Below are 17,526 nucleotides of genomic sequence, written 5' to 3' on the forward strand. Positions count from 1 at the left end.
CATTTGTAAAAACATTCAAATGAGAGAGACATTTGTGAAATAAAAAGTATAAGTCCCCTTTAAGAAAAATAGGATTCTGTGCTATACCATATCCTACAACTTGCCTTTGCTCCCCTCACCAGTTTATACCAGATGTCTTTCTACATGAGTACATATCTACAGGGTATTCGGCTCTGTGAATGGACTGTAATTTTTTTTTTTTTTTTTTTTTTTAGCCATTCAGCTATCAAGAGACACTTAAGCTCTAACAGTTATTGACTATTACAAATAATGAAGGTGAACAATCTTGTAGCTTTACCATTTTTGTGTATTGGTGAAAATGTATAAAATGAAATTACAAGGCTTTATGAAGACATTCAACTCTATAGTTTTTCCATATGCCTATCACTTCCTGTCATCTTTGATACCTGCTCAGCTCCTACGGGTATTTTTGTTGTTGTTGTTATCTTGGCTATAAGATAAATGCCTAGAGATAGAATTACTGGGCCTGAAAAAATTACAAATAAAAAATACTATGGATATTGTTAAATTGCTCTCCAAAATGTTTATTTTGGAGTAAAAATCCCTTCTCTTTTGTTGCCAGTTGAAAGGCATCATTGTGAGAAATCCAGGGTGTGGACCTAGTATTGTTTGATGATGTTTATTTTATAGGCAGAGATGTGACAAGTCCTTTCCATGCCGTTTCTACTCAGATAAGGAGGCCAGTCCCCCAGGGAGCCAAGGGCGCCACATAAATGGAAAGATTGAACATGATTCTGATCCTCTTTCATAAGCAGTAAAATAAAATACAAACTAACAAAATAAATATGATGCCTATAAATCCTTTAGCATGTACCTGACCCAGGGCCCCGTTCCCAGGGCCAGGTAGGGGTCACAGCAGTGGTATAGGAGCCATGGCGGGGGTGTGGGGGCTGCAATGCTGGATTCCATTATTGTGGTTATTGTTAGCACAGTTCTTTGAGCAGTCATGTCTGGCCTGAAGTTTGGCACGATCCTGCTGGTTTTCCAAATAGGTTGCCATCTTTTTAAGTGAGGGATTATAGAAGTCTTGCTAGTGGTTCACAGCCTTGTGCTGGAGCTTTAACCATGCCGCTGAGAGAGAACTCAGTTTATCCTGAGGTTCTTAATCTGCATGGCAGAGGAGGTTTGGTGCATGCGAACATACGGGCTGCTCTGTGCCACATCTTTTCCTATTTGCCTGCAAAGATAGACCCCTAGCTTCATTTACGAAGAGCTATCTTTTAAGCTTTCTGCTTCATTAAAAGCCAGTGGGGATGGAAGTTTTTATCAATCTAGAGTTTTCCCTTAAAACAGCTTAAATTTGAAATGAAAGGTGAGGACTTATTAAAAAAAAAAAAAAGCATGGGTCTGGGTCTCAAAACACTGTATTCCAGTGCTGGCTCCTCTGGGTGCTGGCTCTGGGCCATGGGGCTGGTTGGGGTTTTCTATGTGGACAGACCCAGCATCTTGAAGAGATTGAGAGGAGGCCCCAGTGTTATCCCAAGGCAGGACTAGATGAATTTTTTTAAGTTTATTTGTTTATTTTTGAGAGAGAGAGAGAGAGAGAGAGAGAGAGTGCAAGCAGAGGAGGGACAGAAAGAGAGAGAGAGAGAGAGAGAGAGAGAGGGAGAGAGACTCTCAAGCAGACTCCACACGGTCAGCGCAGAGCCTGACATGGGGCTTGAACTCAGATGACCCAGGACTATGATGAAATTAAGCAAATCATTTTAATTAACTGGACCTCAGCTACCACCTACATCAGACATCTTCAGCTAAATGCCCACAGTGGCCAGGCAGGAAAAGTGAACAAGAAAGTGACTTTATGTAGGGCTTGGTCAGTGATAATCACTTTTGGCCACGTGAAACTGACTCTTCTCTTTTTTCCTCCAAGAGAAGCCAGAATCTCCCAATTTAAGTAATAATGATGATGATGATGATGATGATGATGATGATAATAATAATAATAAATAAGTGACATATCCTTTCTCTCTCAATGTGACTCCATTGGGAATAGTGTGGGAGAGAGTGAGGGGAATGAAGAGAGGCAAATCTCTCTCTGCCTGCTCACCCACTCAGGAAGCACCCTTGGAGGAGTTGTGATGGATGAAATGACTGCCTTCGTGCACACAAGTGAGGACAGGCTGAGGTTATGTAATGATAACGTGTGTTTAAACATTTCTTTAGGAGCATCTGGGTGGCTCAGTCAGTTAAGCATCTGACTCTTGATTTCGGCTCAGGTCATGATCTTGCAGTTTGAGCTTGAGCCCCACATTGGGCTCTGCACTGACAGCACAGAGCCTGCTTGGGATTTTCTTTCTCCCTCTCTTTCTCTCTGCCCCTCCCCTTCCTTCTCTTTCCAAATAAATACATAAAAACTTAAATACACACACACACACACACACACACACACACACACACACACACCTCTTTAAACTAGCTTTCAAGCTATAGTGCCCAAAGAGGGTATTTATAATTAAAACAAAATCTAGAGCGCCTGACTGGCTCAGTCGGTAGAGTACATGATTCTTGGTCTTGGGGTTGTGAGTTCAAACCTCATGTTGGGCATGGAGCCTACTTAAAAAGTTAATAATTAAATAAATAAAAGAAAGCACAATCTGCATTTTTTTTACTCAGCTGGGAGCATTCGTGTATTTTTACCCATTCATATATTGAGCTGTGCTCCATCAGGACATAGCCAGGGGAAAGAGGAACACCTCTTCCTTCCCTGCATCAGGTGGACAGGCTAGCGGGAATCAACCTCACAGACATAACCACACAAGATACTAGTTATCTACACTATAATAAAGGCACTGAAGGGGCAATAGGGATTCCTGAGCCAGTTTCAGCGGGCTGGGGGGACACCAGCTGGTAAAGCCTCTCGTACCACATATCCAGTGTCTTCATCCGATAGTGTGTCTTCATTAACTGAGCCACAAAGAGGTAGCCACAGCACCATCCTTGGCCCGCCAGAAGACTTTTGTTTGGACTGTGCAGTCTTCAGCCATGTACCATTTTAAATTTGAATTCAAGAGTTGTATCCCTTTTAGTTCCTCTTCTTCCATCTTACCCTCAAGTACTACTTTGGGGGATGGATTGTACTCTATTTCAGAGAATACTAGCCTCATGGGAGAGAGTTGAGAAAGCAGTAGAAAATGAGAGAGACAGGGTTTTACATGTGTTTTCTACTCTTTGGGAACCAAATGCTTAAGAAGGCAAGAAAGAGTCCCCATTGGTCTCCTGGCTACAGGCCGTGCCTCTGGTCCCGCTTAATTACCTCCTAAAATCACGCCAGACACCACAGATGGTAAGACTCTCTGCAGCCTGTCCTCACCATTGGGGGAGAGGGATGTTGAGGGTCTTTTGGTGGCGTTTATTCCCAGGAAGAGCATACCCTGCATTTCCTGTGTGGGTGAGGAAAATGGTTGCGGATTTGGTCCAGGCCTGGACGATCCTTGTCCATATGTTTGTAGCAAACCCAGACCCGTGATGTTGCCATTTCCCATTTCAAGTTGCTCTCCTCTGTCGTGTGTTGCACACCGAAAAACAACCACCACCAGTGCCATATGGTTTAAAAGATCAAAGGCCTGAGTTTTGAATATATTTCTAGCTGACTGTACTTCAAATGTCTTAAATATGTTCCTACAGATGGGAAGCCTGGGGCATTAAAGAGGTAAACCACATGTGTGTGTGCCACGCATGTGATCTGGGGCAGCAGAGTGAAAGGTGAACACCACTGATGCCTGTGTTCCTCTTCCTCTCAGGTCCGCATCTTCACCTACCTCATTGGACGGGAGGCTGCTTTTGCAGACAATCTCAAGTGGATGGCTTGTGCCAACAAAGGTAGGTTCCCCCCGTGTGCTTGGCTCTGAGTAACTTCCCCTCGGGTGTGCCAAAATTGGGATGGTCCTGAGAAAGTAGAAAGTTCTAAGAGAAGGCTATGAGTTCTAAGACAATGTTTGGGTGTTTCTAGATGAGTTTTGATAACTTATAATAGCATCTCCAGAAATACATTTACAAATTTTGAGGACATTGTCATGTGGAATGACGATGGCATAGCACTTTACTGATCACCAGATACCCATGTGTTCACTCCACCTTCCTAGTCCCCTTGCAGTTAGCTGGGGCCTCAAGACAGGTTCAGTAGGCCGTGAGCAAAACCAACCTGCATCATTCCTAGGCTAAAGCGCGTTAGAGCTAGTATGATAGTGTCCATACAATGTTCTCCTGCCCTTGTGAACTCTGAAACTCCATGCTCTGGATGGAATAGTCATGAGATGACTTCATCAGCCCGGTTTCCTGAGTGACCACTAGGGACGGAGGCCTTTCTACTCCCCCTGCCCCCGGCTGTGTGCCGGCCCATGCTGCCAGTATAATCAATAACCCTTTGTGTTAAGCTACTGAAATTTCCAGTTTGATATGTTCCCATAGCATAACTTAGCCTACTTAACTAATCGAATTAGTTTTTAACCTGCCTCAATGTTCTAATCTCCAAAATCAGGATGTGGATAATAGTTCTTCCTTTGATTCCTTTTAAATGTAAGGATTAATGAAATGGTGTATATTAGGTACCTGGTTCAATGCTGAGGCATGGTAAATGCTCAGTAATTGTTGCCTTTTCGATACTCCGAGGTTTATTATTTAATAATCTCCTGTTGTGTGTCAGAAACAATGCTTTGGGGAAGACAGAAGGAGGGAGGTAACTGGCCCACTAGTCAGTAAAGGGCTTCTTTTCATGCTACACACAACCAAAAAGGCAAAACAGAGGAGGCAAATAGCTGGTCAAGTCCAACCCCTGGAGTCTTAACCCAGACTCCTTGAGTTCAGATCTAGCCTCCACAATCCACCACCCATGGACAAGTTACCAGACCTATCTGGGTCTGAGTTGTGTCACCTACAGAGCAGGGGTAATGATGACACGTGCCCGACACTGTTGTGAGCCTGAAATGGGGTTCTGCAGGTAAAACTGGTAGTGCAGTGCCTCACAAATACATGTCCTGTATTATTTCCTGGTGCCATTTTGATCTGTAGGCATGTCTTATTTCCCCTTGGAGGCTACATGTTCTATGAGAACAGGCTTTTACTCTGATTTCATCATGAGCACTTGGGGAGAGCCCAGACTCCTATCTCACTCAGAGTGAGTGCTCCTTTAATGTTTGAAAAATGAGTAAATTGGCTATACACATTTACAAAGGAAGGCATGTCCTATCACATAGTAAACTAGTCTTGATAGATTTAGGTGGTCTTTTTTAATATTGTCTCTTAAGCCATGCTTTATTAAAAAAAAAAGTTCCAATGTTTGTACATTAGTGGAGGAAGGAGGACTCCATGAAGAGTTTGCACACCCCAGCTCTTAAGACAAAGTTATTTTAGTTGCAAGCAGCTGAAGTTGCTCTCTGAAATTAAAAAGAGGAGTGTTTTGGAGAGGAAAAGGAGTGACTCAGAGCCCAGAGCGGGAAGAGAAGCTCATGTTTCATGAGGGACCAGGAGGCTGGTTTCAGTTCCTTTCTTCTTTGGTTTCTTTCTGCACCCCATGACATTCTTCCTCTTTGTAGACAGACCACCCCCCTCTGCCCGCTGTGGTGTGTGCACATCTAGAAATGACCACGCCATGCCGTGCACACTCCTCTGTCCACACAACACATTGTGGGCAAGACATGATATTCAAAAGAAGAGTTTGTATCTTCTTCACTTGAGACTGGTCAGCATTCTAAATTCTGATTTCAAGTCCCTTCATTCCCCCAGAAAAGATGATGACCCCAAGCTTGGAGCAGGTCTCCCCAAGCTGAATTGGGCATGGGTGGAGCTAATCCCATAGAGAAAAATATATGTGTTCTGCGGGGGCTTAGCACTGTGAATGGGCAGGTGTGGGACATGAGTGGTGAAAAGGTGCATGGACAACCAAATAAACCTTTCTCGCCTTTCCCTTTGCTTGACATTGTCTTGAATTCTCTGCTTCTACTTGGAACAGTCTTTTAAGCCCGTGTCAATCCCCTCATCTTAAAAGGAGAGAACAGCATGGAAGGTTTTTAACATTTCCTTGAAGCACTAACATAACACATTTTACAATTAGTTTAGTTTAGTGGCTGGCTGTCCTCACTAAAAGGTATCAACAATTCTGATTGTCTCAGGATAATGCATCTGGCTTCACTTGGGGCAAAGTATAGGAGAAACATAGGCAATGAAGATATGGGGGTTCAGTGGATCCCAGAGTTCCTCTGAGTGAAGAGGCCATTCTTGAAATAAGTTTTGGAACTTTGTTGACATTTGAAAACCTTGAGCGAACTACACTTTTCCCATTTTTTCCTTTATTTTGTGGTCTTGAAAAGAAAGAGTTCCTTTCCATTTTCAAGTTTTTAAAAAATGTTGCTGTTATTCCTGCCACATTGGATTGTAGTTGTTCCCATCAGCTAGGATGCATTTAGTCATGGGTTCTTGTTTGTATCTGTCTGTGTCCAGCTGATGAAAATTACTCAAATTGAAGTCTTGTCTTAATCAACTAATATTACACCATAATTCAGTTTTAGCCATTGTTTATAAGAAGCTTTGAGGCATCCTTTTGAAGACAATTTAGTCAACTCAGAGTATTCCAGGGCCTGGCTATAGAATATAGGCCTTTAGATTTATAAGTTCTGAGTACAGCAACTTGGAAAACCCAAGGAGGTAACAGTAGCTGCCTTGCTGGCTGGGCCATCAGATTCCACAGTGATTCTCCTTCTCTTCCTGAACAAATCCAGTCATTTCCTTCCCTGCCAAAGCAAGTCTGTCTCAAGACGTCTGCCTTCCTCACTCTGCTTCTTTTCTAAAGGGCCTTGGGAATAAAATGTCATTGTTTGCCACTCTTCAAAGTAACAGTCGCCACCAAAATGTTAGCTTCCAGTCATCTGTGCCCATATAAACATTGGCTTCACGTTGCGTCAGTTATGGGGTTTCAGACCATGTAACATCGGTGAGCAAGTATTCTTCTCTGGTCATTAATTAAATCATTGTTTATAGTCTCAGATTGTTATAGTATGGAGGCAGCATAACATTTTTCATCTCAAGTGACATGAGGTCCAGAGGGGGCCCCCCCTTACATATTTTCTCCCTGAGTCAGCCAAGTTCTTCAGTGAAATGGAGCATTAGCATTTGGGGACCAAAACAGACACAGGGGGAGCCCAGGGGAGCCCAAGGAGAAGTCTGCTGGCTGACTGACCGAAGTGACTCAGGAGTCCTAGGGCCAGCACCTCTTCCCCAGGTCAGTAGTCAGGGACCCACTATCTGCACCAGTAGAGTCTGGTAACCATGGAGACAGTTCTCAGTCAGTGCACCTCAGACACTGTCCCCTGGAAACGGATTCCTGGGGACATTCATGCCCCTTGCAGGGGTTCTCTGTCTTGTCCAATCTACTAGCAAACTCCAGAGAGGCCTGGATCTCATTGGTTTGTTTCATTTTATGCATAACTAGGTCCTATCTTGAGGGAACCAGCCCTAATGAGGCAAAGAGGCAAATCATTTTAAACCCTTGAAAATAATCATTGCCACTGTAGGGTGGCTTGTGGATCTTAAAGCTCTGTATTCACACTATTGGAGAAACAAGTGAGCTGGGAAAACTGGAAAGAGGGACCGACTAGCCCAGATACTCCATAAAGCCGTGATGACCTTCTCTAATGTTCAGTGTGCCAAGATTTTAAATAAGCAATGCCTGACTCTCCTTCAGAAATCGTGGTGGAGGGAGTGTTTTCCAGCTGTGCAAATAAAGAAGGGGCTCTGTATTTGGGTTCTCAACCCATCAGTCATCGTTAGGTCGAATGGAAATGCCCCATGAGTCTCTCTTGGTTGTCCCTCTGGTCAGCTTGTCCCTTTTTGATGGGTTAATGGTCATTTTCTCCTGATCTGAGAGAGAACTGGTGGCCTAAGACCTCCTCGAGCACTCAGACCCACAGTCTTTTTCCATCCCCAAATCCTTAGCTTCGCCATACCTTTCCAAGTGTCTTGTCCCCTAAAAGATTGTTAAATTTATGAGCCCAGAATGGTTGTAGGTGGGATTGAGGGGAAAATGAAAATTATAACTTTTTGCCATTTTGGAGCAGGTGGGAGAAGGCAAAAATGTCATTCAGATACATTTATGTAATTTTTAAAAATTTTATACCTGTTGACCAATATCTCCCAATTCCTCCAACCCCTTGTAACCACTATTCTACTCTGCTTCTACAAGTTTGGCTTTTTTTAGACTCCACATAGATTTCATGTATAAGTGGTATCATATAGTATTAGTCCTTCTTTGTCTGACTTACTCACTTAGCATGGTGCCCTCAAGGGCCATCCATGTTGTCTCAGTGGTAGGATTTCCTTCTTTCTCATGGCTGAATAATATTCCATTGTGCACATTCTATAAACATGAGGATTGGAGGGGAGAGGGTAATGGTGATGAAGAGGAAGACAGGGCTACTGTTGTTAAACCACAGCTAAGCACACCAAACTGCTTACTCAATGCCAGGTAGAATGCAGAGCACTTTGGTGTGTTATCTCTGACCTCGTAAAGCTTTGGGAGGTGCGTGAGCAGGAAGCAGATTTGGAGAGACTGGCACCTTGCTCTGGGTTAGCAACCACCAGGTGGCCGAGCCAGGATCCAGGCCCAGCTGATCCAAAGCCCAAGCTTAACTCTTCACCAGGCTGTAGGGTTGCCTCTCTTTGGGGGGATGATAGTCCTGTTTCACAGAAGACTTGTGCTTGTTTCCCATCATATGGGAGAATCTAGAAAACAGAATTTAGAGTTTGAGGAAGGACTTTAACATGCCACAGCGCGTAAAGGCTAGACCAGGATTTATACTCAGCCTGTGCGTCCCAGAAGTGATCCTGCCTCAGCCTGTGCAGGCGTGTGGTCCAGTTCCTGACATTTTACAAATGGGGACATTAAGGCTCTGAGAGGAGATGAGGTGGGAAGAGTTGGCTCAGCAGTAGAGCTGCAGACAAGCCAGCATTCCTAGCTCTACCGCATGATCCTTCAAATTAGTTTTTTCTAACATGAGATTTGAAATTAAAAATGTAATTTTATTCACAAAGGAAAAGGCTTGCTCCTAAATCTGAGGTTTGGGGCTCATTCCGATGGCTTCACACTTGACAACGATGCCCACCAGGGCCACTGGGCTCCCTGTCCAGGGGGGCATTCTCTCCCAATGGGTTCTTCCCAACTCCTTGAAGAGCCCTCGTCTCTCAGGGCTCAGTAGACCTCTTGCTTGGTCTTTGTGAAAGTCCAAAGAACTGTGGAGACAGAAAGAACTTTGTAAACTACATTTTTCTGCAGAAATAAGTGGGTTTTTTTTCAGCAGTGTGTGCTGTTGACAGGGAGGAGGGAGATAGAACACTGCGAGGGTCTTCCAAGAACACTGCTGTTTCCTTAGGAGATGCACACAAGGTCACACCATCGACCTCGCTGCCCACCTTATTGCTCTGACAAGACTGGAATCTTGGCTTTCTAGTTTTCAGCTTGTCTTATTTAAGAGGCGGGCCGGGGAGAAGCCTCTGAAAAGACTCACTAGGAGCAGTGTCCATCACACCAAAGATGGAACAGGGACCCCGGCATGCGATGTGCACAGAAAGAGTCTCCCACTGAGGACTGACTTACAGGGCCCTCGCCTCTGGCATCACCACAAAGCTGAGTATCGAGTGATGTGCCAACAGAGCATCTCACGCAGAGGCATCTTTTCGACAAGGACCCTTAAGAAATCTCAAAGTAAGGGTGGTAAAATCTCAGAAACACAAAGCACCAGGCTGCCTGTGGTTTATCGCATTGAGTAGTTGTAACCCAGAGTTCACAGAAGGCTGTGTAAGGGAATAAGGTAAATAAATTGATGTTATGTAGAAAAATGAGCAGACCACTTGTAATAGATGGCTAATTTCAGCATTAATTAGTCCTTGGTAATTACCAAATGATTGCTGATTCTGTTTTCTTACATGATCTATGAAGTCCAAAAAGGCACATTAAAGAAGAGAATAAACATTCACGAGCTAGAATTTAAAAGAAATGAAAGTGAGGGGAGGGAGGAGGGCAGGTGGCCAGTCCAGAGAATGAGGAGGGAAAACAAGGGAAGCACCTATGGTTACAGCCAAAGCGGCCAGCCCTCAGTGACTTCCTGTTATCCATCAAAAGGTACATTTGTTAACTAAAACTTATATGAAAACATTTTATTTTTTTAAATTTTTTTTTCAACGTTTTTTATTTATTTTTGGGACAGAGAGAGACAGAGCATGAACGGGGGAGGGGCAGAGAGAGAGGGAGACACAGAATCTGAAACAGGCTCCAGGCTCCGAGCCATCAGCCCAGAGCCTGACGCGGGGCTCGAACTCACGGACCGCGAGATCGTGACCTGGCTGAAGTCGGACGCTTAACCGACTGCGCCACCCAGGCGCCCCTATATGAAAACATTTTAAAACAAAAAAGAGCCTTCAGAAAGTTTTTAAGTTTTAATGAATTGGGGCTAGATGATAAATTTGCATTAAGCTTTGCAGTATACATTATTAATAGTATTTTTATAATTTCAGCTTTTCTTACATTTTATACATCTGCATCCCTGGTCTATGTTTTGAGATAGAAGTTAGAACTGTGACGTGTGACCTTTTCAGTAGATCTTCGGTGCTAATCATTGAGCAGTTCCCAGGAACTTCAGGGGAGAGCTATACATTTCCCATCCCCATCCTCAAATTCTCAGCCACTGAGACACAAACAGCCCACGAGAGTCACCCTCTTGGGGCAGGACCTCTGAGCAGCTGTGCCTGACCCTTCCCAATACGGGGAGAGGCAGTGTCTTCTGTGGTGAAGAGCAAAGGTTTTGGAATCTGATGAACCTAGATTCGAATTGATCCAGGACAAGTTACTGAGCTCAAGTTCCTCTGTATACAGTGAGCACACGAGTTAGGCTGTTGTGTGGCCCAGGTGCAGGGAGACACTCGGACCTCATGAATGTCCCTACATTACTGTTGGTTCCCCCAGACCCCTGTGCCTGGTTTGGGGAATGCTGCTCTGGACAAGATAGGCACCAGATTTTTGTCACATGTCATGGAGTTTATATTCCAGTGAAAGAGAACAGAGTAAAACAAATAAAGGGAAGGTGGAGTGAATCGAAAGAAATAAGTTCAGGCAGCTCATCTCCAAATGATAACAGAAGCCAGTCATGGCAAAAGAGGATAAAAGGTATGCTGGGCAGAAGGGGCAGCAAGTGAAAGGCCCCGGAGGTGGGGTTGATGATGAACATGTTCTGTGAGAGGAAGCAAAAGGCCAGTGAGGTGAAACAGTGGGCAAGGATGGGAGTACAGAAGGGGATTCCATCACCCAGGTGGGAAGGGGCCAGTTGATGGGGAGTCTTGGTGGTCAGAGTAAGAATTTGAATTTTACTGTAACTCTAAACAGAATCTATGTTAGGACCTTAAGAAGGGAGTTGGTGATCTGCTTTATACCTACAGACATTCCATACAACTGCCATGAGGAGTATAGATAACAAGGAGGGAGAGGCGTGAGAGGCTCTGGGGGAGAGATGATGGAGTCTTGGGAGCAATGGAGATGGGAAACAGAATTTTAAATATATTTTAGAGGCAGGGCCAGAGGAACATGCCATAGATTAGCTATGGGGTGTGGTGAGGAAATGATGGCTATCAAAGATAATTCTTATGTTTTTGGCCTAATTGGGCAGTGGCGCCATTTGCTAGGATGGGGAAGACCCACCAGGGGAGGAATGGGTTTGGACAGGGAAATTGGGAGTTGGCTTTGGACAAGTTGAGCCTGAGAATCCTGTTACTCATCCCCATGGAGGTGTCAGGTATACAGTTGGCTATGGGTCTGTAGCTCTGGGGAGAAGCCAGCTTTTCAGAGCTCTAAGTATGATAAGCAAGGCCAAGTGAGTATGGTGTCCCAGCTCAATATCCTTCCAAATGTGTGATTGTGTTTCCTTCCTACTCCCTCCTATGCTAATGATCTCTCTCCCATCCTCCTCCTTACATTCATTCCCTTTCTTCTCTTGGCCCTATTTCGGAAAACCCAAATCAGGGTTTTTTACTGTTGGCTTTGAGCATTCGAATGAAAATACAGACAACTAAGAAAAATTCCTCCTAAGAGATGCTGTCTTCAGTGCACATTTGGCACAGGATCCCCGATTGGAATTGCTCTACACTGTGAATTGTTCGCCCATGTGCCCTGATGGTCCAGAACTTTCAGCTCTCTCCTTCTCCTCTCAATATGGCAACACTTCTCTTAGCTTGTCCCCTGTGCCTTGTTTTTGGACCTAACACCCTTCCTTCAGAGCCCAAGTTTTGCCTGCTAGAGGAGAGATGAAATGCTTTCTGCTCAGTCACACTGTGATTGCAGTTGCCGTGCATAAAGGGATGATAGCATGAATGCTCTGTCACCCAGCAGCCCTCTTTAATCTTGCCTTTCCCACCTTGCCTCCAAGAAAGGGCCACCTGGAAGCCTTGTGGGAGCACCATCCCAGATGGATGTCCCTAACTGTAGTGCCTGACCTCAGAGGGAGTGCCAAGGTGCACATGGGCCCCCTCCCAGGCCACAAGCTGGAACAGGCACTCACGATCTGTGCCTTTGGGGCCCTGTTTCCCCTGGGGTGGGAGAGGCCCCAGCCCTGGACAGGAGTGACAATGCATGTTAATTAGCACTGTGCAGAGCTGTCATCAGGAAGCCAGAAGCCACATGGTCCCAACCTGGTTTGGGGTTGGCACAGCAAATTCAAACCAGCTGGCCTTTGTTTGGAAATGCCCTGGGAGTGTTCTAGCCCATTCTGGACAACAGAGGGGCAGGCATTTCCTTACCCCGGGCACTGTTTTAGACGAGAGGTTCTGTAAACACTGTAGCAAGTGCTGTGACGGATCTGGTTCAGGGGCATACATAGCCTTCTCTGATTTGCTAGCAAGTAGGACATGGCGTGAGCTTAGTTGTAAGGGTCCTTATTGAAAGGCATGGGGAGGAAACATAAATTTTGTCCGTCAGTGTCCCCTTTATTAAAATTCTCTCATGACTACCTGCCTGGAAGGTAAAGTCTAAACTCCTTTCCAAGGTCCTATGTAACTGTCCCCCCCACTCATCTCTGATCTTACAGCATCTGACTTCCAGCCCCCCTCCCCCAGCTCCTTACTCCACCCATTCGGAGTGATTTTCAGTTCCTAGAAGGGGCCTGACTCTCCACTTAGGTCTTCACTCACACCCCTTGCTGTGATGGATACAGTCTCCCTCTAGCTAACTGGGCCCTCACCCTCCAGGGGCCAGCTGCACTGACCATTCCTTGGGGTAGCTGGGTTTAGTGGACTGTCCCTGGTGTAGGTTTCAGCATAATATTGACCGTGCTACTTTGCAGCTGTCTGTTTACTCAGACCTGCCAGGCCCCAGGAGGTCGTGCTGATCTTGTTAATCCCTGCTTCTCCAGTGCCGGGCACCACAAAAGCCTTTCAGAAATGTTTGAATGAAAGCCCCCCACTCCGGCGACCCAGACCTTGATCAGCTCATGCCTCCTCTGCTAACATCTCCTAGCCCATGGCGAAACCAACAGGACTCAGAGGAGCTCAAAATCAAAACGGTGTCCCCATCACGAGATGATAGCACATTGAAGACTTTTTTTGGTACTTAGAAACCATGTCAAGCCAGCCTATTCAAAACGCAGGTCTGATGGGGCGCCTGGGTGGCGCAGTCGGTTAAGCGTCCGACTTCAGCCAGGTCACGATCTCGCGGTCTGTGAGTTCGAGCCCCGCGTCGGGCTCTGGGCTGATGGCTCGGGGCCTGGAGCTTGTTTCCGATTCTGTGTCTCCCTCTCTCTCTGCCCCTCCCCCGTTCATGCTCTGTCTCTCTCTGTCCCAAAAATAAATAAAAAACGTTGAAAAAAAAAAAATCAAAACGCAGGTCTGGGGACCACATGAGGCATGTGAGCTGGAGTTTCCCCCTCAAACACACAAAGGGCCAAATTCTGTTGGAGCAGAAGGAGCGGATGAAGAGACTCCTAACCCTGGGTGCACCTTCGGTGGTTGCTGCCTGATACCTGTGAGAACTTGGGCGAAGCACATCTCTTTCGTCTACCTCAGTCATCTTGTCTTGAAAGTGGGCACAGTTATACCCACTTCCTCATGTTGCAAGAACAAACAAGACAGAGTTTGTTTACCGAGTGTTCAGTAGATTTTATGCCCCTTCACATTTGGCATAGCTATTGTTACAGTTATAAAAATGAGATGGCCTTTAAATTTTGTGGTTCATAGTTTTCCCATTGGAAATAAAGTCACTAAAGTTAAAAAAAAAAAAAAAAAAAAAAAAAAAGCTCCAGAATGGCATGTAGAGAGGACTCCCATTTCTTACAGAGAAGGTGCATGTGGATGTGTATATGTGGATGTGTTGGGAAAAAGTCCAGGTGAACTTTCTTTATTGGGTTAGCAGGGGCTTTCTCTGAGACATGGGTTTATGGTTGATCTTAATTTTACTCCTTTTGCTTGATTATATTTTCAATATCACATGAACATATTACTCATGAAGTGGGTGATGGGAGAGATGAGATACGATGTTTAAAAAGGAAAGGGAAAAGGGGTGCCTGGGTGGCTCAGTCGGTTGAGCATCTGACTCTGGGTTTTGGCTCAGGTCACGTTCTGTTGCTGATAATGTGGAACCTGCTCGGGATTCTCTCTCTCCCTCTCTCTCTCTCTCCCCCTGCCCCACTTATGCTTTATCTCTCAAAGTAAACAAATACACATTGAAAAAATAAATTAAAAAGATAAAAAGGAAAGGAAAAGAAATGAAAGAAGTTAACTAGAGGCCAAGAAGGAATGGCCTATGCTTGCTCTGCAGTGTACTTCTTCCTGCTATTAAGCTTGTTTCTCTCGGCAGGATTTTTCACCCAGATCTCCACCTTGGCTGATGTGCAGGAAAATGTCATGGAATACCTGCATGTACTCAGCCGGCCCAAAGTCATCGATCAGGAGCACGACGTGGTATGGACTGAAGCTTACATCGACAGCACTGTGAGTCCCTGGGGCCCTTGGGGGAGAGCCTGAGGGTTTTCCTCTGTGAATTCCAGAAGATGGTGTTAACCTTAAAAATAAAACTGTCAGTTGTTTGACCAGCAAAAATGCGTTTATTCAGGAATAGTAGACAATTGCAATCCAGGACAAGCAAGCTACAGCAAAACCGTAGGCAAGTCCAACGTTATTTTATGAAGAAAAAGGAAAAAGTTGGGAGGGGTTGTTTTGAACTAAAATCCACTGGAGAGAAGCAAGAGTTCAAGGTGATGATGGTTTCCCATTGGCTGGGTTGCAAAGGTGCTTGATTTCTTGTAGAAGATGCAATGTACATCTTTTCCTGTTGGGGCCTGTAACTGGTGATCCTTTCCTGTTGAGTAGTCTTCTGTTGGGTCTGTGATTGACGGTTCTTCTGACCGGTCTCCCTTTCTAGCATCCAAGTCCACTTGAGTGAGGTTTTCTTTCATTAATTTTTACAATGGCTGTTCTATCACTCTTCCTCAATAATGGAGTTTGATGACATTTTCCTTTGTGGTACAGTTGTGTTGGTCCTCTGGGCAAGCAAGGTTGGTGAAAAATCATAACATCAGAATGTAACCAGCACTTTTGGCAGGTGTCTGGTCAGCACTTTGTTTTCCTTCCCATATGTGTACAGATTCTATCAGTAGCAGTTATTATGGGCTTGTTAGATTCAGTGCTAGCCATCTGAGAGGCCCAGTCCTGATGATGAATCTTGAGGTCTCAGCTTGGGAAGGTGACCAACGTTTAGCTCCAACAGTGAATTGGAGCCGCCGTAGAGGCCACAGCTGCATTCTCTTCCCAGAGACGAGTGAGAATATGCTTCAATGGTGGTTACACAGGCACTGGATTGATGTTGGAACTCTGGCCATGAACTCATTCTAAAGCAAATTCCAAGCAAAAAAAAAAAATCTGATGTAGAATTAGTGTAAAAGGAGGAGCTTTGCCAATCATCTAGTAATGGCTCAATGGCCAGGTTTCTTGTGTAATTTCAGGGTGATTTTTCAGAGTGATAATGAGTCTGATGGGAGTGGCATTTTTCATTTATTGATTGTAAATGTTCTTACAGGGCCTCTCTCCCATCGTTTTTGTTGGGATTAACATCACATTAATCACTGTAACCCAGGCACAGCTGTCCTCTGGAGTGATCTCAATGGCTGCGGTGGGCCGGCTTTTCTCTCCATGAGCTCTCTCATTCTTGCTGCATTTCTGGCAGCTGTAGGTGAATGCAGGGCAAAAACAGCATATGGGGACCCAACTTGGGGGACACCGTGGTGGCCTGCCCCTTCCCTGGGAGAAATCACCCTGCATAGAGATGGATGCTAAGCTGAAAAACCCTCTCTGGTTGCCAGGGAGACCTGGGGCATTCATCATTTCCGTAGTCTGACCCCAGTTTGGTTTAGAATCACGGCAATGAAATAGCTAAGCTGCCCCATCTATGTGGGCACCATACTAACAACAACAGCCACAGCAACAGCACTGATGGTTTCATCTCTTATGTGTGGTTGAGTGTGGCAGGAAAAAGCCTTAAAGAAAAGGAGCCATGTGACTATTGCCAAGAATGAAGTGAGCCAGTCACCCAGTGGTTTGAACAGGGTTTGATCAGCCAGTTTGATCAGGCATTTTATTTGTTTCATCAATTTAAGACCTATAAAACAGAGCCTCTATGATTACAACATAGTGGTACCAGCAACCGAGAGATAGGTCAGTAGAATAGGAGGTCCAAAAAAAAACAAGGGATCCAACTACATATGGAAATTCGGTATAGATAAAGGTGTCATCTCAGATCGCTGGGGTCAGGATGGTCTTCATAATAAACGCTTTTGAGAAAACTAGATGGCCATTTAGAAAAAGATGAAACTAGTTCTTTTTGTCACATCCTACCCAAGAAAGAAATCCAAGTGGAGCAGTGGTCCAAACTGTAAAAAATGAAATGATGCAAGCACTTGAACGAAACCTGGGTGAATCCCTCTATAACCTGGATTCAGAGAAAATCTTTCTGACAATGACTCTAAAATCCAGATGCAATGAAAAGAAACATGAATAAGTTTAACTCCTTAAAGACAAAACCAAATGAAAACCAACTTTGATAAGTCAAAAACCACGATAAGCAAAGTCAAAGGCACAAGGTAACATGAAAGAAAATATTTGCAACATAGAGCACACTTAAGTCATTAATAACCTAATATATAAAGAACTTTTCAAAATTGAGGGTAATACCTTAATATTCCTATTTTTAAAAGATGAACAAAAGACAGTAGACAATTTACAAAATAGTAACAATGCTTTTCCACACATGAAAGATGTACAGTTTCACTCGTAGAAAGACAAGAAAAATGAAAAGCACACCCTAGTGAAATACAATTTGGCATCGATCAGAGTGGCAAAAATTAAAAGCCTAACCGTACCCTCTGTTGATGAGGCTGTGGGAAAAGGAACACTCCTAGATTGTGTGTGGGAAGAGAATGGGGACATCTCTATGAAGGGACATTTGCATTTATCCTTGGACCCAGCAATTCCACGTCTAGGAATGCA

At 44.7% G+C, this 17,526-nt stretch overlaps 1 protein-coding gene across 2 annotated transcripts in view; it reads left to right on the top strand.

Moving 5' to 3' along the window:
- Window positions 1–17,526, top strand: part of CACNA2D3 (calcium voltage-gated channel auxiliary subunit alpha2delta 3) — an 895,877-nt gene that overhangs the window by 557,950 nt on the left and 320,401 nt on the right. For both annotated transcript variants that reach the window (XM_049640724.1, XM_049640725.1), the window contains exons 12-13: window positions 3,762–3,840; window positions 14,843–14,976. In XM_049640724.1, coding sequence (XP_049496681.1) covers window positions 3,762–3,840; window positions 14,843–14,976 — 213 coding nt within the window. The remainder of the gene's footprint in view (window positions 1–3,761; window positions 3,841–14,842; window positions 14,977–17,526) is intronic.

Source organism: Panthera uncia, chromosome A2, assembly GCF_023721935.1.
Source record: "Panthera uncia isolate 11264 chromosome A2, Puncia_PCG_1.0, whole genome shotgun sequence".
In the NCBI taxonomy this organism is placed as follows: Eukaryota; Metazoa; Chordata; class Mammalia; order Carnivora; family Felidae; genus Panthera; species Panthera uncia.